The sequence below is a fragment of the Cricetulus griseus genome, chromosome 6, assembly GCF_003668045.3.
Source record: "Cricetulus griseus strain 17A/GY chromosome 6, alternate assembly CriGri-PICRH-1.0, whole genome shotgun sequence".
NCBI classification, from domain to species: Eukaryota; Metazoa; Chordata; class Mammalia; order Rodentia; family Cricetidae; genus Cricetulus; species Cricetulus griseus.
The window spans coordinates 32,994,084-33,015,877 of record NC_048599.1 but is presented as its reverse complement, the minus strand read 5'-3'; the positions used below and the strand labels follow the sequence as shown (position 1 = coordinate 33,015,877).

Here is a 21,794-nt window from a genome sequence, read left to right as displayed (position 1 = left end):
AATAGACAAATAGACTTGAGACAATTCACTTAAGTACTCTACCTCTGTTTTGTCTTTAACATTTACATTTACTGTCCACATGCACTTGATTTTTATTTTTAGCAAAATATAGGAATCAAATATCATTTAAATTATATGTACACAACTGATGAAGTATGTATATGTATGCTCCCTCTGTAGCCCCTCCCCTCCGTGTGTGTGTGTGTGTGTGTGTGTGTGTGTGTGTGTGTGTGTGTGTGTGTGTATGCAGGTACCATGACACATGTGTAGAGGTCAAATGAGAACTTGTGGGAGTGAGTCAGTTCTCTCTGGCCACATGGGTCTCAGAGAGGGAAGTCAGGATTGGTGACATGAAACTGAGCCATCTCACCAGCCCTTGTGAGTCTTCCTCAGTTGCCCTCCACCTTATGTTTTGAGGCAGGGCCCCTTACTGAACCTGGAACTCACTCACTTCCCTTAGGCTGACTGACCAGCAAGCCCCAGGTACCCCTCTCCCAGCCTCTATTTCCCCAGCATTGCCTCATTTATGCTAGGCAAATGCTCAACCACTGATCTACCCCTCCAGCCAAAGACACTGCTTTGAAAGGAGGGAAGAGAAATACTGATTCCCTAAATGATCGGTGGAATTTGCCCAATGAAACTGTGTAAAGCTGAATCTATTATTATGGGAGGTTTTAGTTGCACTTTCTATGTTTTAAATTTTTATTCAGTAACTTTTCTTTCATTTAGTTGGGAGTTTATACTCTTTACATATGAATTTGTGTGCTTCATTTACCTTTGAAGGTGTGTCAGGATACATTGGAAGTGATTTTTCATTTCCATTTACTCTGCTCATGATGTTTAAAGCTGTGAAGTGATGTTTCCTTTCCCGGGATTCCTGACATGGGATTTATATATGGATCCTCTTTTCCAACAGCATTACGAGTGGTTTATCTACTTATTTAAGAGGCTAGTTACTTAAGGCTAGTCATATCCAGGTTGTTCATGTTTTGTTGTTGCAAACTGAAATGAGCATCCTCCTACGTGTCTCTTACAGTTTGTACAGGCCATATTTTAGAACTTTTTCTGCTAGGCTTGGGGTTATCGACATTGTCATCAAACAGAACTGTTGAGTGGCTTTCTCTTGAGCTTTTCTCCTTTGCCATACTTAATATGAGTTTTTTGGCTTGGCCTTGGACTAGGTGAAAGCAGTTGTCATTGCTTTCATTTTATTTCTCTGTGTACTGTTGAAGCTGAATACTTTTCAAATGTTATATGTCTACTGGTTAATTACAATTCCTGTTTATTCATATATTTCACCTATTATGTTATTTCCATTATCTAGAATTCAATTATTGGTTTATTGTATGTGTTGCAAATATTTTCTTCACATACCTACTTTTGTGAATGTGTGTGTGAGAGAGAGAGTGTGTGGACACAGGTGTACCACAGTGTGTGTGTGTGTGTGTGTGTGTGTGTGTGTGTGTGTGTGTGTGTATGTAGAGGTCAAAGGACAACCTGCAGGAATCATTTTTCTCCTTTTGCCACGAAAGTCCTAGAGAGCAAAGTGAAGTAATCAGGCTTGCTGTCAAGGGCCAATCTCAATAGCCCCTTGTATCTCCTTTTAAAAAAGCTTTTAAAGGATACTTTTTGACAGAACCTGAAATTTTAATTTTATTTGTTTGGTTTTTTTTTTTTTTTTTTTTTTTTTGAAACAGGATTTCTCTGTAGCTTTGGAGCCTGTCCTGGAATGAACTTGAAATTTTTCGTGTAGCCAATATGATAAAAATTTTTCTTTTGTGACATTTGTCCTCTCCATTTCTAAGGAAGGGTTTTACCACCCACAAAGCTATGGAAATAGTCTTCTAAATAGTCTTTAAAAGCCTTCTAGTCGTTTCAGATAGATTTTTAAATGTCTGGGGCATAATCTTATCTATAGTTAATTTGGAGATCCACTAGGAAATAGGGACTGAAATCTCTTTTTTTCTAACACAGTTATTCAACACTACTGTATAGCTGATTTCTTCTTTATAAATTTGAAATGTCATCACTAACACTAGTCAATATCTCATATATATTCCATTCTTTTCTATTCTTACCTCAATAATCCACTATTTTAAATATTTTAAAAGACTGGCTTTATAGAATGTCTTACTATAGGACATTTGAAACCACTCTATTCCTTTGTAAAATATTGTTCACTGACTCTCCATATTTACTCTTTTAGGATCACCTTCCTTCTTTGCATAAAAAGTTTAGGGATTTTTGATAAATATTTAAAATGAATGTAAAACACATACTATTCCTTTTTAAAGCCTTCCAAATATATGATGTTGGCAGGCAGATCCAAATTCTAGTGGAACCTGAAGCCTATATAACTTGGGGGTCCTCTCTAAAAATAGTCATAATTATGAATGCAGCATTGGATGCCGTGCTGTGGGAGTGGCCTGTACCAGGGAGGTACTTGAACCTCTAGCTTCATTAGCCTGTGGTAAACCCACTTCAGATAAGTAATATCACACAGAGAGAACACCATGGAAAATTGTGTCTCCCCCTCTCTGCTAGAATAATCTGCTTCTTGTGACTTTGAAACTACTTAAGTGGTGGAAGCAGTAAAATAACCAAGTGTCGCTGCAGTTATGTTTGCAGTTGAGTGTCACATAATAGCCCAGCCTTGACTTTTCTGAGATAGCATGTCACATTTGATGACCTCAGGGCACATTGTGAACATCAACTAATTAAACCTCACAAAACCCAAGAGACTTTGGAAAGAGAGATGTAGCATCAGCTTGCCCAGTTCTGAAATGCAGCCACCTCTGGGGACAATGGTGGCAGCTGCTTAATAATAAGCTCCAACACCTCACAACAGTTTAGCTAAGTCAATTAGTCATTGTAGTTAGTAATTGCTTGTGAACATTAGACTATCAAATGGTTAAGTCACCAGAATTATTAGTTCACTGGAAATGTACTCCATTCTTTAATTTTTTTTACTTAAAAATTATTCTAATTGTAAAAAAAATAACACATAGAATAGGTCGTGTTCTTAGGTTTTCTTTTAGATCTGTTCTTCAGTTTGAAACTTAAAATAAGAGCTCTCATTTAAAAAAAACTGTGTAGTTTAAAATAGACAGTTATTGATAGGAGCTAATCAATAATAATCAATAATAGCAGCAGTCAGAAAAAGATGTGTTGGGAGAGATGAGGGAAACATCCAGATCTTGGAAATGTTTTGCATATTCACCTCAGTAGGAGTCACATAGGAGAGACCTGTGTAGAAGCTGGTTGAGTTCACCACCTTTCTGTGTTTTATCACAAGTGAATTAGCCTGTGAAATCGTTCCAGACTTGTCATCCTGAAGTACTAAGAGGCTCAGGCACAAGACATACGCAGGGACTAGAGACACCATAGGTTTTACCTTCTTTGAAGCATCTGTCTTCAGGATTCTGTCTTTTCTCAGGACACTACTTCATAGCCAACAAGCTACATTTCATGTCTGGATCTGAGTAGCTCTCATTAGTACCTTCAGCATTGTCACTCTCTGAAAACCTCCTTGGGCATCTAATTTTCCTCTTAGATGTTCATTTTATTTCACTTACCCACATCTTTGTCGAAAGTAGGTAGAAGACATTCACGGCCCAGTAGTTTGGTTTGAGCAGTGTCTGTAGGAGTCAGTCTGGTGATGGCTGTTGAAAGATAAACTAGCTAGAGGTTGAAGCAGAGAGAACCATGAGTATCCCTGGCTCTGCAATGTCTGATGGGATAGTTAAAGAGCAGAGCATCTTTCTCATGGTGACTGCATCTCTGGGGCATTCAGAGGGCCCAGGGTGTCTCATGCCCACAAGCAGAGCATCTGGACTGCTCTGAGCTGTGACCCATCAGAGGAAGAGAGCAGATGTCACTGCTGAGATCCCTCAGTGGAACTGGCCCTAAGTGAAGCAGAAGGCAGGACAAATATGTCTACTGTGATGATTTCTTCTAAGTTGCCCTGTTAAGGCATGGATGACTTGGAGGCAGAAAGGAGGGCGGGGAGAGGGTTGAAAGAGAGGGAGAGTCTGGGAATGAGGTCTTAGAATGGGAAATGGAGCAAATTTTCCCATTGTAATGTTTGTAGATTAAGCATACGAAGAATGTCCAGATGCCTTACTTTGCAGAGCATGTTATAACAACAGCTCAGCTCCAGCTCTTCTCATTTAGAAAACAGAAAAGGGAGCTGGCATGGTTGCATACAGCTATATTTCCAGTACTCTAGAGGCTGAAGCAGGAAGAGTGTAAGTTCAAAGCTAGCCTGGACTACATAACAAGATCCTGGCAAAGGATTAGAGAGGGGGAGAAAGGGCCGTGGGGTTTGGGGTAGAAGGTGGGAAAGGAGGAAGAGACAGGGGAGAATAAAAGAGAGAAGAAATGCTAATGCCAGTGTCATTGGCAGACCTTACGTTCATGGTATTTCCAAACAGCCCTTTCCTAATCTTCGGCATTCAGAGAGCACTGTATAGTAAATTGTGGCATTTCCATCTTCTAATTTAGGACTGTTTCAAAGCCTGCCATCCAAGAAGGTGATGGTTGTTTATACACTTCAAAGGGGCCTGACATCAAAGGAGCCTGTTACCCAGAGCTTGGCAGAGGCTGGAGGCGCCTTCTTGTCAGGCGCATGCCCTTTGTGTGCTTCATTCATCTCTGCAGCTTCCCTGGCGCAGCATGGTTTCGTCTTCATCATGTGGACAAGGCAGAGAAGGGCTCAGAGGAACTAGCCTAGAATCTGAGTGGCAGAGCGAGGATTAGGGTGGGCAGCAGACCCCCGTGCTGCTTTCCAGTTGCTCTTCTCCAGAATAGACACCTGCAGTTTCACCATTAAAAAGTACCCGAGCATGCTACCCAGTTTCCTATGGCTCTGTGCATTGTGTATCACTTAGGTTCTGTCTTTACTCTATCTTTACCTTCAAAGATACTGAAATCAAGAGTGACAGCCAGAGTTCTCAGAAAGAAACCGAGGAGTCAGAAGAAAATGCTTCTCTAGAGCTTCCAGAGGCTGCAGAGATCCAGGTAAGGGTCACTACTTCCCCGGCCCTGAGGGATGGGGATGGGCCTGGGGATATGGTGACACTGAATGGGGCTTTGGTGTTGGGGTTGTCACTGAATTCTGTCATCTACTGCAGAAAGGCCCCACTCACACTAAGGTGGTGAGGTTGCGTAAGTTTGTAATAGGCAAGCCTCGTGGTCATGCTGTAGATTGCAGGCCAGAATGGAACTTGATCCTGTATTTGTTACCTTTCTCATTACTGTGACAAAATGCATGGCAAAAGCAGCCTTGGCAAGGGAGACTTTATTTTGGCTACAGTGTGAGGAGGCTATAGGCTGTGATGGTGGGGAAGGTATAGCAGCGAGAGCAAAGCTGCTGATCACACTGCCTCTCAAGTCAGGAAGAGAGGAAGAGGGAGGAATAGTGGCTCCTCCCTCCCTGTCCAGAATTCAGTCTGGGACCCCAATTCATGGGATGGTGCCATCCATGTCTAAGTTGGACTTCCCTTCTCAGTTAAACTTCTCTGGAAATGCCCTCAAAAGACGCACCCAGAGAAGTATCTTCTAGGTGAAAGCTAATTAACACTCACAAGTCTACACCTTGTCAACTTGATACCCAAATATGTCACCTTTAGCCATTACATTGTGACGGCCCTCAAAGGTTCATGGCCATCTCATAAGAAAAATGCATTTAATGTGTTTCTAGAGCCCCCGTAATCTATAACAGTCTGAACTCTTTTCAGAAGTCCAGTTCCTGTGGAAGACTCAAGACAGTCTTACCTGTGAGCCCCTACAAGATACAAAATATTACATACTCAGTGTATGCCAGCACAGGGTAATAGACCTTCTAAAGGAGAGACATAGGAGCAGAGCAAGAAAGACCAAAGCAAGACCCAAACCCAGCAGGACAAACAACAAATACTCTTGTTATGTGCCCAGCATTTTGGGCTCCTGGTAGCATCATCTGAATTCCAACATTCTTGGGTAGTGCCACTCTCCCAGGTCTGTCATCCATAGCAATATGAACTTTCTTCTAGGCCAGCTCCATTCTGTGATTGTACTTTTGTGAGTGTGACATAGCTCCAGATCTTTACGTCTCATTGCAATTGAAGCATCATGATCTCAGCTCCATACAGAGATCTCTCAGGGACACCCTCCAGGGAATCTGACCCTGCCACACAGTGCCTAGCCTCTGTGACTTTCTGGAACCTAGTGCAAGTCTCTATGATCCCATAACTCTTGTATTTTATATATTTGTAAAGCCAGCATCATGTGGCCAACACTGCCAAGTTCTGTTCCCACTTCAAGGTACCACCAGCTCCTCTCCACCGCCCTTCCTGCACATTCCCTGACTAGAGGAGGTTAAGGCAGATGAAGCTGCTCTCCGGAATCTGATTAGGCAATCCAGAGTTGCTGAACAAACATACAGGCTTCACACACTCAAATGCACCAGCATGCTCCTTCCTGTTTTGTTTGGGTCTTGCTATACCACAGAGACACCTGTCACTGCTTCCTGGAGAGCCACCCAGCTTCACTCCACTTTTGTGGTCTCAGGATGAGCTTTCCTTTACCTTCTTTCTGCCAGTGTGGCTCTAACGGAGCAAAGGGTGTGCTGCTGCCCGGACCTAGACGAAGGGATGAATCCACTCCCAGGGAATCCTGAACTAGTCATGTGATGAGATAGATAGAGATTAATGGGTGGGCCCAGGGATCCAGCCATTGTTCCATCTGAGTTACCAGTGTCTAAAAATGACTGTATTTGAGGGGCTGGTTCTAGCTTCTCATATACTCCTGTGAATCAGTGCATGTCCTTTTGTCCTCAGGAGCTAGGTCACACAGGTCCCCTCCTTAGAAGACCTCAACAAGTGGGTCAGGTAGGAGGGGGTGAAATGAATGTGCTCACCCATAGTTAGTTAGCTCCTGCCACCATGTCAGCACCAACATGGGTAGAAGCTAAGCTGGATAACATAGTTCCATCAACTTCTACTTGATGGACTCCTTCAGGATTAGGAGTAGGTGAGAACTAGTGTTTCCTGAGCTCCAGCACCTTCTTCCTCCTCCTTTATAGCCCCACACCGGAAAGGAAAGAAAAAGTGCCCTTTGCCTATCAACACACACACACACACACACACACACACACCCCTACCTACCTGCCTTGGGGAGAAGAAGGAAGGAAGACCTGAGGCTTACAGTACTAGGTCCCCTGGATTATTATTCTTCCCAATTTTCATGTTGTGGAAATTTTCATTCTCTGTGGAAGAATAGTGGCTGATTGCTTCCAGCCACAAAAAGAGTCAATGTGTAATAATTGGGTGTTATATTCCAAATATAGTTTTATCCACAAAGATTCAGTGATCATAATGGTCAGGCACCCTGTTAAGTGCTGAGGGAACTTCCAAACCAGAGCATAGCCCCAGCCTGCAGGAGGTTATATGTGATGGAAAGAGAAGAGGCTCTTAGTGAAAGGCATGAAGAACAAGATAGAAGACACAAAGAAGAGAGGGCCAAAAGGGGAGTAGACCCTTTCAAAGAAGATCAGAGGGCTGGGATAATCGAGGGAAATGAAACTCATGAGTGGCATTTTTTGAAAAAGACAAGAGACCTCTATTTGCATCTAAAATGGAACACTTTATATAGTGCTGCAGTAGACATCATATTTACTCTCCTCACACACCAAAAAAAAAAAAAAAGAAGAAGAAACAAACATTCTTAAGGTAGTGCTCTCTCTATGATAGCAAAGGATACTGATGTCATTGAAATGGGAAACAAGGTGCGTGAATCTGTGATTGTCCCACCCTATTGCCCTGAGAAGGTTTCCAGGCCACCTCACAGCACACGAGAATCAGACAAATATCTGCAAAGATAGATCAGTGTGTCCACAGAGGCTAGAGTTTGAAAGACAGAGGAGCAGCGGAGAGGAGAGAGCTACACAGAGAGTGAGATCTGTCATCCATATGCAGAGGATTGCTTTTCAGTCTTCAGCTGAGAACTCACTGGTCAGAGCATTCATGTAAGGAAACTACTGAGGTCAGACGTGGGCAATGAACCTTCCCAGAGGATTAGGGCCAACAGTACTTAAGGATTACAGGCTGGAAACAGTGTCTGGACTCAACCAACTAGAAGACAGTGTCCTTGACAAGGCCTGGGGAAAGGACACATATAGGTCTTGGCTCCATAATAACAACAGTTGGTTCTATAGAAAGCACCATTCCAGGTCTCTCTAATGACTCAAGAACCAAAAGGGTCAAACTGTTTCTAAGTGACTTAACTCAGTCTCAAAGTCTAAGGATATTTGTAAGAATAAACATTTCACAATTTTTAGAATCCACTAAAAATGACCATGTACTCAAAACACTGGGACCATATATAGCACCTCAAACAGAGATAAATCCATTAGTCAACTCCAAACTAAAATGGATGATAGGCATTGTAAACAATGACATTGAAATAATTTTGTCAATCTATTCCTTGAGAATTTCATACATTTATACAACATATTTTGATCACATTCACATACCCTCATTACTCTAAATGCCACCTCCTTCTCCATCTTCTCCCAACTCTGTGTTCTCTAAAGTAATTATTTTAACTATAGTTTTATTTACTCTAAAGGTAAGAGACATAGAGATACTAAAATGATCCATCATAGACTTCTAGAGATAAAACTACAGTGCATATGCATTGCATAGGTTGAAAATGCATCAGAAGGATTGATAACAGATTAGATATCGTGGGAGAAAAAATTAGTGAACTGGAGGCATAGAGAAATAAGACATTCTCTCTCTCTCTCTCTCTCTCTCTCTCTCTCTCTCTCTGTGTGTGTGTGTGTGTGTGTGTGTGTGTGTGTGTGTGTGTGTGTGTTATAGTGAGAGTATGGAGGCTAAAAGATCAGGGAGTCAGTTCTTTCCTTCTACCATGTAGGTCCTGGGTTGAACTGATTTTGTTAGGCTTGGTGGCAAGCACCAGTGAGAAGGAGATATATATCAATGAACTCTGACACAGGGAACTAATATATGTTAAACTGTAGTCTACAGAGGAGAAAAAAGAGATTGGGACAAAAAAAAAATCCTGGAAGAAACAATGACAAGATTTCAGACTAGATGTATCAGGTGGCCTTCCTTTTGACAGTGAAAATTAGCTTATATAGATGGTATATAAGTATCTTTAGAGAACAGCAGTGCACAAACAGAAATGCATACCATTTAGAGTAGTAAAAATAGAAACTCTTTGGAGATAAGTCTAACAAAAGATGTTTAAGACCCATGTACTGGCAACTGCTAAACCTTTCTGAAAAAAGAAATAAAACAGTGAGAACCCCTGTACTCACAGAGTGAGATATCCTGTACTCATAGATTTGAAGACTTAATGTTTGTCAAGATGTCAGTTTCCCCAGTTGCTCTGTAGATTCAGCAAGACTCTAGTCCAAATTCAGCAAAAATACTGTGGAAATTGAAACAGAAAATTCATACGGAAAGAAAAAGGACCCATAGTGTCAGGATAATTTGCAACAAAGTTTTCGGATCGAAACTAATTGGCCTCAAGATATATTTTAAAATTCTTGTATTTAGGTAACATGGTACTGGCCTCAAGGTCAATCCAAACAAAACAAAACATCCTGATAGAAATGAATACAGAACTAGAGTAAACATTTCCCAGAAAAAAGTATCTAAATGAATTGATAGTCAACTTCCTCAGTCAATAGGGAGATGCACATGAAAACTATAGTCAGGCACAACCATGCATTATTAGGATGACCAAAAATTTAAAAACGAAGCACTCTAAATGTTGGTGAAGGTATGCAGAAATTGTGGCTTCTTCACACACAGACCACACTTAACAACAAGAGGGAATAAACTGCCAGGATGTTTGAGAATGTGGACACTTTAATCTTTAATATTGAAAGAAATAGAAGTCAACCCCTCTCCCAATAAAAGAATATCCACACTACCAAGAAACACAGACCAATCTGGTGACAAAGAAGAGGTCAGTGTTTGCCTGTTGCCAGGACTGCAAGCAGTGAGATACAGGGGCACAGAGAAATTCAAAAGCTTAGGGGAGTGAGGTATGTGTTCATTATTTAAACCAGGGTAATTTTTTATAGATATATACACAAATCAAAACATCTCAAAAGGCATATTTTAAATGAATGCAGTTTATTGCATGTTATTATGCTTCAACAAACCGATTTCTAAAAATGCTTGGTACAGCTCTCAAGTTACACAGAATAAGAGTCACAACTAATGTCTAGTCCTAAACACCGATCAGTCTACCTCCTCCCTTTAAAAAAATCTTTCAAGGTGGATGCTGGCTTGTTTCCTTTTAACAGATGAAGAAACAGACCCCCATCATTTTCTCAGTGCCTCCTAGCCATTAGCAGAGGCACCGAGGTCTGAACACTCGCTAATCACTGCAGAGCTTGAGTTCTGAACCACCATGGGTTGGTTGATTCTTGTCTTCTCATTGTTCTTTGCAGGAGAAAGAGAGCGAAGAATCTTTGTTGTCTGGAGATATCCCGCCAGGATTCTCTGATGTAATTAAGGTAAGGTTTGTGCCTGTACAGGCCTCTGCTGCCTGCTGGTTGGGGAGCTTCTCTCCTCCCGCTTCAGCCTTTGTGTGCCCGGTCCTCCGGTCCTCCTGTAGCCCTCCACTGTCTTCCCCAGTGCATAGCCATGGGTGTCCTTGGGTCAGCTCCGGTCAACTCTGACCCCACTGTAACTAATCCCTAACCCCACACACCTTGCACAACTCAGACTGAAAGTTGTATTTTATTTGTGTTTCAATTATTTGTAACCATTTTAGTAGATATCTTTTTCTTCTTTCGTGCCCAAAGAGAAACTTCGGAGAGTTAAAATGCTTATTGAAATACCCACCCCTGGCTCTGTCCCCCAACCCCCCCCCACACACATACACACAGATACATACCACGTTGTATATGCAGATATATATCACATGCACTCACATGCCCAGGTACATACACTCTAAGTGTGTGTGCTTTTGTGCTGCTTAGGTTCCTGTACCCTTTTGCTGCAGGTTCAAGCCAAGCTTCATTTGGTTAACTAGGGTTTACTTGGTAACATCTTCTTCTTCTTTGGCTGTCCCTAGGGCATCTTCCTTTGTTACTTTCCGTCACCCCACGTACACCCTAGCACCGTTCCTCTGTCAAACTGCTCCCACCCATGCCTCATGTCGTCTGTTTCTTGTTCACAAACTGGGGAGTTGCGCGATCCCAATGCCCCGTGGTCCTACTCAGGGTTCTAACCCTCTAAGGAGCAGAGGAAGGCATGATCTGTCCCAGTGACAAGAAGAAGCCCAAACCTCTCCCAGCTTCCAAGGGGCCTCCTGGTGACGGGCTGCTGCACTCTGCTGCCTTTAGAAGCTTGCCCATCTCTGAGGGAGGCCCAGGCCAACAAAATTAACAGATCCATGATGGCACTGGGGCAAACACTGGATGCTGCTGCTTCCACACATCAGAGCTCTGTCAGAAGGCCAGATCCTCTGCTGTCTAACCCCCAGATACTGATCAACTAAGGAGTTTGCTGTGTGTGTGTGTGGGGGGGGGGGGTGCCGCTTTCCGATGATTGGCCCTGAACTGGAGAACAGTGCTGTGATAGGAGCACTAATGATCTCAAGATCTGTCCTTCCAGGCTGCCTGCAGGGTGGGGGTGGAGACAGGGCCCTGTGCTATCTTCAGGGAAGGGGTGGGGGATGTGCCAGCAGACAGAGATGGCACAGAATGGGTACAGGTCCACTTTTTGCATTTCCTGTGGCACCCCTACCCTCTGCTCTCTGTTACTTAGTGTCCCTCAGCAGCCCAAAGAAGATGGCTAAAGGTACCTAGCTCCAACATTTTAGGGAGCAGCCAGGAGGATGAGGAGGAAAGTTGCTGGGGAATGGACACCCCACCCCAGCTCCTGTACCTCTGAGGCAGAGAATGCTCAGGATAGAGTCCATGGTGGGAAGCAACTCCTGGAAAGGCCTGTGTTGCTGACTTTCCCTTCTTTGTCTTTCCTTTCTCTCCTCCCAGAGGTTCTTGGCAGTTGCTGAGACCAGAGCTTAGGTTTGCTTCTGAGGAACCCACCCTGTGACACTCACTAATCATTCTTATTTCCCATGCCATTGTTATGCCCCAGGAAGCAGGGTAGAGAGTCAGTGCAAGGTGACAGACAGTTTTCTTGCTAATGTTCAGTCCTAAGAGTGAGGCCACTACTTTATATACTTAAACATGGATGGAATAGGAAGGGAGGACCAGAACCCATTAGTCCCCCTGAGGACATCTAAGTAAGCAAGGAAGATCCATTTCCCATGTTTATCTCCTGACCCTTCCCGAAAAAACCCACTGAAATGACAGTGAAGAAGGGAAAAGGGCACAGATCCACAAAGACAACAGGATGGAAGGGAGTTATTGGAAGATAAGCACTCTAAAAATATTTAGAATCACGGCAATCGATGAAGGCGTTTGCACTGGCTTAGCAGAACTGAGAGGAGACTGGTAAAAATGGTGTGAGCTCTCCACAACAGCTTGGGGTTCTGCTGAGGGGAGGAAAGGAAAGAAGCTAAGCACATGAGGTCTGTTTGGCAGCCTGGCAAAGACTAGCCTGGACCCCAAACTCCCTGCAGACTCTGCATAGCTGACCAGCCACGTCCCAGGGGAAATGACCCAGTGAGTATTCCATGGAGAAAACAGGAAAACATGACTTCATGTTCCATGCTGCAAGGCTGTGTGATGGTGAAGGGCAGTGAATAGAGAAAGTGCAATTCTCCATTTCAGACAGAGGAGCCCAAGCCAGAAGCCAGGTGTTTGTTGGAGTTGTCTGTTGCTGCTGTTATTAACTACCACAACTTGGTGGCTTAAAATAATTGTGCCTGTCATCTTCCAGGCCCAGAGATCAGAATTCCCAGACAGGTCTCACTGCACTAAGCCTCTAAGTGTAGGTGGAGGGCCATTTCTGAGGAATCTAGGGGGGGGGGTCTGTTCCCTTGCTCTGCCGGTCTGTAGAGGGCACGTGCATTCCTTGCCCTTTGCCCTCTTCCTGTACCTTCAGGGCCACAAGAGTGAACCTCCACACCCCTATTTGAGCATACTGCCTCCCTTGTCATTTTATCATATCCATTTGAATAAACCAGGACAGTCTTCTCAAAATCCTGAGTTTAGTGGCATCTGCCAAGTCCCCTGTCCCTGTAAAGTACATGCCCTCAGGTTGAGGGATTCAGACACAGTTCTTGAGGGCCACTGTTTTCCTTCCCCAGTCTGTCTTGCAGATTGGAACTGTAGGCTGGGAAAGCTTTGTATTAGTAACTTTTCTGTTACTCTGATAAAACACCATGACCAAAAGAGTGTATTTGGGCCTACAGTCCCAGAGGGCTAACGGTCCATGACGGAGGGGAGGCATGGCAGGAAGTAGCAGACATGGCAGCAGGAGCAGGAAGCTGAGAGACAGCATCTTTAACAGAAAGCAGAAAATAGAATAAATTGGAAGAAGGGCAAGGCTGTACGCTCTCAACGCCCTCCCCCCACCATGACACACTTCCTTTAGCAAGGCAATACCTCCTAAACCTTCCCAAACAACATCTCCAAGTGTGTCCTGAGTGTTCAAATGCCTGATATTTGGGGGGGGGAGGGGGTGGAATTTCTCCTTCAAATTATCACAAGCTGGATCTTGTCCTGAATATAGGCCAGGGAGAGAAACAGTGAAGTTCATAGATTATTTCAGATACCTGATTGCTTAGAGAGCATTTGACCAATACTTCCCAAATCTTACAAAACATGAAAAAATTTAGAAGCCAAGGACATAAAAATAAAGTACATAAATGAGAATGGAGTTTTATTATCCTACTTTGTTGTTCATGGTGGCAACAATACTTCCTACCATACGTAATAACATATCATGACATTGTCTATATTCTGTAATCCACAATATATCATAACCGTGTCAATACTGATGTAAGGAGAAATGTAAATTAGTTATGAAGGAACCAGCTTCCCTTTTGGCAGCCATAACAGCCAAACACTTGCTTGCCATAAACCTGCCTTGGTCACTTAGAGGTCAGATGCCTGTCTCGTGACAAGGAACCTTAGTCACTAAAAGGTCAGATGCCTGTCTTGTGACAAGGAACCAATCAGAAGTTAGCTGGTGGCGCTATGCTTTACGACACTGGGTGTGCTTTATGGACTAGCGCACAGCAATGCCGTGGAGAGCATAGCAACCACCCTGGGAGGGCCTATGAGCCATAACAACCAGTTGACCAATCAACACAGGGCAAGCCCTCCAAGCCTGGAGGCACACCAATCGTGAGCCTGTGCGTACCCCTAGACACTCCCCTTACGCTGCCCTATAAGATCTATGCGCAGCAGCTTCAAGCCGTCTTTTCTAGCCGTCCGCCATGGCGGGTGGGTGAAAGACCCGAGCTAACATAGGGTTAGCTTGTTAAATTACAATAAAGCCTCGTGCAGTTTGCAGCAAGCTCTCGAATCCGCCTGGTGATTGGGGTGACCGCGAACCTGGCCTGGGACCCCGAGTTTTCGGGGGTCTAACAGTTATACTGTGGGGATAGAATCCAGGGAAGGAATGGTGGAAGTTATCCATCACTTCAGTGTCCAATAAGAAAACATTTAAATTGATGAATTAAAAAGTAGCAGTGTAGCATGTTTTTCAGAAATAGAGATAAGTACCCCCAAGAAACTAAAAGGTGAAAAGTGATACCTGATGGGAGGGCAAGGGGATAAGGGACAGCTGGTTTTCTTTATGAAGTTTTACTACTAGTGTTTTGACTATATGCTTGTGTTACTTTGATTAATAAAAATTCCAGAAGGAACTCAGAACGAATCAAGTGGATGCACCCAGTGTTAACTTCCCTGGTGGCTGAGGTCAAGTGGACCTTTCCGGGCTCCATCTCACTCCCAGAGTCACCTGAACATCCTAAAGGTCCAGAAATTCTAGCACCACAAAAAGTTAATGAAACCAGTTTTCAGGACAGAACTCGCCTGCTGACAGTGTTAATGTGTGTCATACAATACTATCACACTAACCTTTACCCAGTGGAACGATCAGAACATTTGTTTTCTGTCCTTTGTGTGAGAAGCAGTGTCTCGGGCATCATAGGAACAGGGAATGCAGAGACAGTGCAACAGCTAGCCCAGTAAAGCTCTGTGGTTCCTCCTGCGTGCCCCTCTCTCCTTCTCTAGGATATAGAACAGAAGTTCAGCGTGCTTTCAAACATGGGCGATGAGGAGCCCAGTTTGAGCAGCAGTGAGAGCTCCCTGCCATCCTTCCTGTTCTCGGAGGAACCCTCCCTCTTCCGCCCCATCTACCTGGGAGAATCTGCTGCATTTTGCATTCAGCTCTTTTGTATTGATGAGAAATACGAGGCAAGGCAAGTACCGATCTCCAATTTTGTTTGTGCTAAGAACTTCTTAGGCAGTAATTTTTCACAGTATGTGGTCTTTAAACCAAACCTCATATCCTGGGGACCCTAAAACAGCAGATTCCTGGACCCCCCCCCCCCATCCAGAGGTTCTAGTCCATAAAATTTGGTTAAGACCCACAGAATGGAACAAAAATATCTGGCCAGTTCTATTTCACCTGAGCCACAACTGAAGGTCTGAAAAGTCCCTCTGTGTAGTCACATACCGTTTCCTTTCTATGCAGTGTGCGTTTCTCCAAGTCTTTGTTGAATCTGTGGTGTGTTTGAGTGCAAGTAACAGAAAACCCACTGGAAACAAGGGTTTTTGTTTTCCAGTTTTGACACAACTGACCCTAAGTCTGGTGGTAGGGACTCATGTTAGACAATGCTAGATCCCAGACTTGGACAATCAGATTGAGGAGGCGTTTTCTCTTTACCTCTTTACTCTGACTCCCTGCAGTTCATCCCAGTTCTGTCCCAGATAGGGACAGCTTCGGGTCTACGGAAGAATCCTATGGGAAGGTGTTTTGGTTGGGACTGAGATTCCCAGCCAAAGTTTCAAGAGACCTGCTTGACTCCCTGCTCATTCCCGAGCCAGTGCTATCATCAAGCCATACTTTAATGTGCAATCAGTCTCTTGCCTCATGCTCCACCCTTAATCTGGAGCAGGAGACTCACCAGACTGTAAAATGGGGGGGGGTGTAAAAGAAACACCCTACATTTCAGGAAAGCTATTGGAAGAAGGAGGCATGATGTCTGGCAGATAAAGCCTGGCTCCCACTTCCTGTCCCTAAAGAGCATCTGTGTATGCTGGGCTTGTGGCCCCCATTTCTCAGTCTGAATAGGGACCACTGCCTGATGACTGAATTCAGCATCTCCTTTAGCAATCACCTATTACAACCATAGCCACAAAAATATTTTGAAGAGAAAAATATGTTCCCATTTTGATATAGCAGAAGGTTCTATTAACCTTTGAGATAACCAAGACAGTGCTGGTCATTTCCTTTTTAGGGGGTGCATTTAAACATACTCCTCACCTTTTAGGCTCTAAAAAATATGATTTTTAATATTAAATGTCCAACTTTATGGAGATTGTGGAGGTTGAAAAGGGGAACCTTTCTATTTTAATTACATTGTAGACTAAAGAGTTTGGAATGACCTTCTACAGCTGTTTTATGCTTATTTTCTGTTTTTAGATAAAATTTTGCATAGACAGTTATTTTTTATTTTGTTTGATGACACCTTATAATTTGCCTGTGAAAGCAGAAATGTGGTTATTTAGAAAATATTTTGCAAATAAAATAAAAAAAAAAAGATGAGACTAGCCAGTATCACACAATCAAATCCCTCCTTAACCCCTCCGAGAAGTAAGGGGACGATCCTGTCCACAGAATGGCCATCATTAATTAGGATTGGCTTTCAATTGCACAGACATTACTGGTCACTGTGAGAGTGTGCAAAGATACTCTGTTGCTGCCATATGAAGCCTATGGTGTATGCGAGCATTAACCTATGCAAGTGATTAGACACTCCTGGCTGGCTAACTGCTGAAAGGGGGTAGGGTGGGTAATGGACTGTCTCATGATGCTGCATTTATTTGCTGTGCTGTAACGTTGTTCACTGTCTTCTTTACAGGTCCCTGGATTTTATGAGTTTTGTTTTCAGTCTTTTCCCTGTGAGTACATGATGAATTCTGAGTAAGGAAATTGCTTTTGTAGTTAAATTATAGAAAGACACAATATTTATTGTACAGACATTTAATGTTGAGACTTGAACTGCTCCCCCATTCTGAAAGGACAGTCAAGTGGCGTGGCATGAACTCTTAAAAATAGAAAATATTTTCGAGTAATGTGTCTGCTGTGCGACCGTTTCTTTTAGAGACAGCATTCCAGTATTTTATTGGGATTACATAATTCACAGTCATATATGAAAATGCCAGTAGTTAGGAATCCTTAGTGCCTCTGATTGTTGGATTGCTTTCTGGTTTACATTGGCTCAGACTATGCTGGCATCAATATAATGCTTTGTGGCAGGTGGAAAGGAGGAAACTTGTAGTTGATCTCCAGCTTGGCTTCTCTTCTACACTCTGGGCCTAACATAGTGGCTAGTATATAGAAGGAGCTCATCGCGTGTTGGACATCGAGTCTGAGATCAAAGTACAAATGTCCCCCTCCCTCTCGGTGGTCCCATTGTTTTCTGAGGATGGGAATCCTAGCCAACAGCTTATCATTGGAAGGAAAGGAAATGGAGAAGGGAAACAGTCTTCAGAAGAACCTTTCTGATGCTTAGCTGTGACAGTTATATGTACCAGTGTTCTTCTTCAGCGGGCAAACTTCAGGCAGAGTATCTGTCATTTCTACTTGGAATATTGAGGCAAAAATAAATATAGTTTAATTTTGTGTTCTTAGATTTTACTTTCTTGTTTTTTTTTTTTTCCAGAACTAAAACAGCCTTAGAATAGGGCAATATGTTCTCCACTGTGGTTTCTTTAAATTGATTTTTAAGGCATTTTCAAAACTCATAGAGCAATGTGGATTAACTCAGAGACTTTTCAAAGCTGGTTCCCTCAAAGATGCCTTAAAGACATTTCACTGAGCTTCCTATTTTAACATCCACATTATAAAAGCAAGACTGGATTTTAATGGGCAGAAGACCTGTTTACATTTTGACTCTATTTGACTTGGGGATAGAAGGATACAGGAACAAAATACCTTCATTACTTCACCCTTAATCCCTCAAATCCAAGCTGAAGCAACTCATTATCGTCAGTGCCCCTCCCTGAGGAAGCACACCAACACTTGGCACCCAGTCCTTATTTTCAGCTTGAGTAGCTCAGCATTTGTGATTCTAAAGTCTCTCTGAAAGAAGCTGTGTTATTTTGCTAGAAAGAAGGAAGATAAGGTCAAATAATGACTCACTCCTTGGGGCTGCAAAATGTCCCGAGGGCCTTGGATTAGCCCAAGTAATACCTTCACAGGGTTCAAGAGGAGGCGAAGTCCCAAAGGGACAAATTAGCTCTGGGAAGAGCAGGCTGCCTCTGTGGGGACCTGGGGCAGGATCAAGTGGCTCGGAGGAACACATACAGCTTCGAGCTGTACTGTCCTAGACACTGGAGTGAATGTTCCAGCCGCAAACGAAGACTAAAAAGGAAGAAATGAAGCCCCTGCTAATAACACATTTCACCCAGTTCCATGTCTCAGATGCAGGCAATCAGTGTCAACACTGCTAATGAGCTGTTTTAGATTCTTCATCTCACACTAAGCCTTGAAGTACAGTGTTTTTAGCTTGCAGCATACCTCAGCATAAGAACTGGATTTTCCTCAGCAGTGTTTAATTCTATTTAGGTCTCATGAGATTTTGTAGTTAGATAAGACAGTTGGTATATTTAAGTTGGGGGGGATAGATTGACATGACTTACACACACACATACACACAGACACACACACACACACACACACACACACATACACACACACACACACCTTGTCCAATAAATGAAACTTGGTGCTGGTCTTTAAAGTTTAAATTAATGAAATTAAGTTAATTAAGTGATATTAAATTAAGAATTTAGTTTTTCAGTCATACCAGCTATATACAAAGTCTCATTGGTCACATGTGACCACTGGCTGCCGCCTGGGACAGCAAGGTCTCGAGAGGTAAATGGCATCTGTCTGGACTTGCTGATCCTTCTGTGTCTTCTGGGGTTCATGCTTGCCTTTAGATTGTCACCTTGAAAAGATGATGTCATGACAAAGAATTCGTCTGTAACAAAAGGGTTTTAAAGGCAGAAAGGCCTGGAATACCACACACATTTCACAGAGGAGAGGCCAAGGCTTCTATAAATCTCATTTCTTAAGTTCAAGGCCCTTGTTTTGATACTGTGCTGTCTGGTTTACTCACTGATAAAACTGAATTTCCAAATGCAGATGGTCTTAATTTAAAAATCTGGTCCAGGTTTCATAGCACAGACCTATAATCTAGAAACCCAGAAGGCTGAAGAAAGAGGATTATAAGTTCAAGACATGCATGAATTACAGAGAAAAACTTAAGGCTAGCCTGGGCAACTTAGGGAAACTTTTCAGTGGTATGTACAGTCCTTGGTGAGAAGACTCAGCGGTAGAGTTCTTGCTCAGCATATGCCAGGGTTCTGGGTACAATCTCCAGAGCTGCAAAATTAAACAAGTCAGTGAGATCAAGTGCTAGGAGTCGATTATGGTATCATGTACCTCCAAACCTGTAATTCAAGAACTCGGGAGGCTGAAGCACGAGGATATAAGTTACGAGTTAGAGGCCAGGCTTGGTTGCATAATAAAGCCCTGTCTCAAAGCAGCTGCAACAATAAGAACCTACTTCTGTAAAAGAGTGCCTCTGAATGGGCCACTCTATGTTACAGTCATTTGTGCTGCTCTCAGTCAGCTTAGAGGATGTCTTCTCCATCTCCTCCTAGTTGCTTGGCTTGATGAGTTTTATTAATGGCTCTCCAAATGGCAGAAAAGCGAAACTTGGGCTTTGTCTCACTTCTGTTTTCCATATTTTTTATAGCATGGATTTGCTTAATAATAATAAATGGCTTCTTATGTTCTCCAAATATCCTGCTGATTTTTAAAAATCATTTTAGGATAAGAACTACTGCTTGATATCTGTGCCTCATCTCACACCTGAGTTTGTCCTCATCCAGAACTTCGTGAAGGTTGTTCCGTGCAACAATTGCACCCTGGAGCATGATCTTTATGTGTTTCATCGAGCTGGATTGCTCAGGTAAGTGGACTCATATGTTGTGTGACTTCCTGGGGAAATGATAATGTCTTGTGTCTTCTGGGGTTCATGCTTGCCTTTAGATTGTCACCTTGAAAAGATGATGTCATGACAAAGAATTCGTCTGTAACAAAAGGGTTTTAAAGGCAGAAAGGCCTGGAATACCACACACATTTCACAGAGGAGAGACCAAGGCTTCTATAAATCTCATTTCTTAAGTTCAAGGCCCTTGTTTTGATACTATGCTGTCTGGTTTACTCACTGATGAAACTGAATTTCCAAATGCAGATGGTCTTAATTTAAAAATCTGGTCCAGGTTTCATAGCACAGACCTATAATCTAGAAACCCAGAAGGCTGAAGAAAGAGGATTATAAGTTCAAGACATGCATGTCCCTCATAGGCTTAGGTATTGGAATACTCGGTCTCCAGTAGGTGATGCTGTTTGGAGGAGGTTATAGACCCTTTAGAAGGTAGAGACTTGCTGGAGCAAGTATGTCACTGGGGGCAGGTTTGGGCGTTTGTAGCCCTGTCTCACTTCTAGTTTGTACTCTTTTTGCTTGTGGTTGAAGATGTTATCTCACAACTTTCATGTCTCATTTGCCATTGTGGACTCTCCTGTATGGAGCCATAAATCAAAATAAACTTTTCCTTTCATGATTTGTTTTTGATCATAGTATTTTTATCATAGCAACAACAAAAAAAAATAATCTGAGTAAACTTTTTCTTCCACAATTTGCTTTTGATCATAGTGCTTTATCATAGCAACAAAAAGTAGCAATCTGTGTCTATTCATCCCAGATAGGACACCAACAACAGACCAAAGAAATGATCTACAAAGTTTAGCTTGTGGCGATGAGTGCACATGGGTTAGTTATAGGAACATGGGTTAAGAGTTACTGACGGAGACATGGGTGACTCAAAGGCAGCTGTATCACTGCAAAGCCAACACCAGCATGGGTGATGACTCTAAAGCTGAGTTCTTAGAGTTCCTGCCCAACCAGTAGGCAGATCTTCCAAAAATACTCTTCTCTCCCAGCTATTATTCATTGCTTATATAACCTTGGGAAAGAGCCTTGTGGATTGTCTCCGTTTCCGAGTGCCAGCTTTTGAGCCCAGTACATCCCCATAGCTGAGTCTTTTGATCTTCCTTCTTCCTCATGGGAAATAACAACACTCCACCTCCTCCCCAGGAACTTACATTCTTTCTTTGCCATCTTTGGAAATGTTCCCCTACTCTTAGAAAGGGTGATAAAAATGTCTTACTATTTTTCTCCATTATGGCCAAGTAGTGAACCACTATATTTTAGTAACAGTCACTTATTCTCAGCTGTTAAGAGTCATGACTATAACTATCACCCACTGAGAAAGAAGTCTCTCCTCATGAGAGTAATGGTATTCTATAGGTGTAAGTAGAAATGACAGGCACATCACATATATTTAACAGAATAGCAGTTGATTTCCCATGGGGGCCTATGATCTTTACAGCCATGAGGTTTTTCCCTGGCTTCCAGTACTAAATATTAGTTATCTCTTGTAAAGTGGTTGTAAGGCCCAATCAGAAATCACTTTTTTGTTCCTACAGTAGTTTTGCCACTGTTGCACCAACAGACATTTAAAGTGGGTGTAAATAATGCGCACCTCA

General features: G+C 42.8%; 1 protein-coding gene across 1 annotated transcript in view; it reads left to right on the top strand.

Moving 5' to 3' along the window:
* The window catches only part of Cfap61 (cilia and flagella associated protein 61), a 289,348-nt gene that overhangs the window by 66,967 nt on the left and 200,587 nt on the right, over positions 1-21,794 (top strand). The window contains exons 9-13 of the mRNA XM_027421600.2: positions 4,922-5,019; positions 10,469-10,534; positions 15,179-15,366; positions 17,032-17,071; positions 20,015-20,154. Of these exons, the coding sequence (XP_027277401.1) occupies positions 4,922-5,019; positions 10,469-10,534; positions 15,179-15,366; positions 17,032-17,071; positions 20,015-20,154 (532 nt within the window). The remainder of the gene's footprint in view (positions 1-4,921; positions 5,020-10,468; positions 10,535-15,178; positions 15,367-17,031; positions 17,072-20,014; positions 20,155-21,794) is intronic.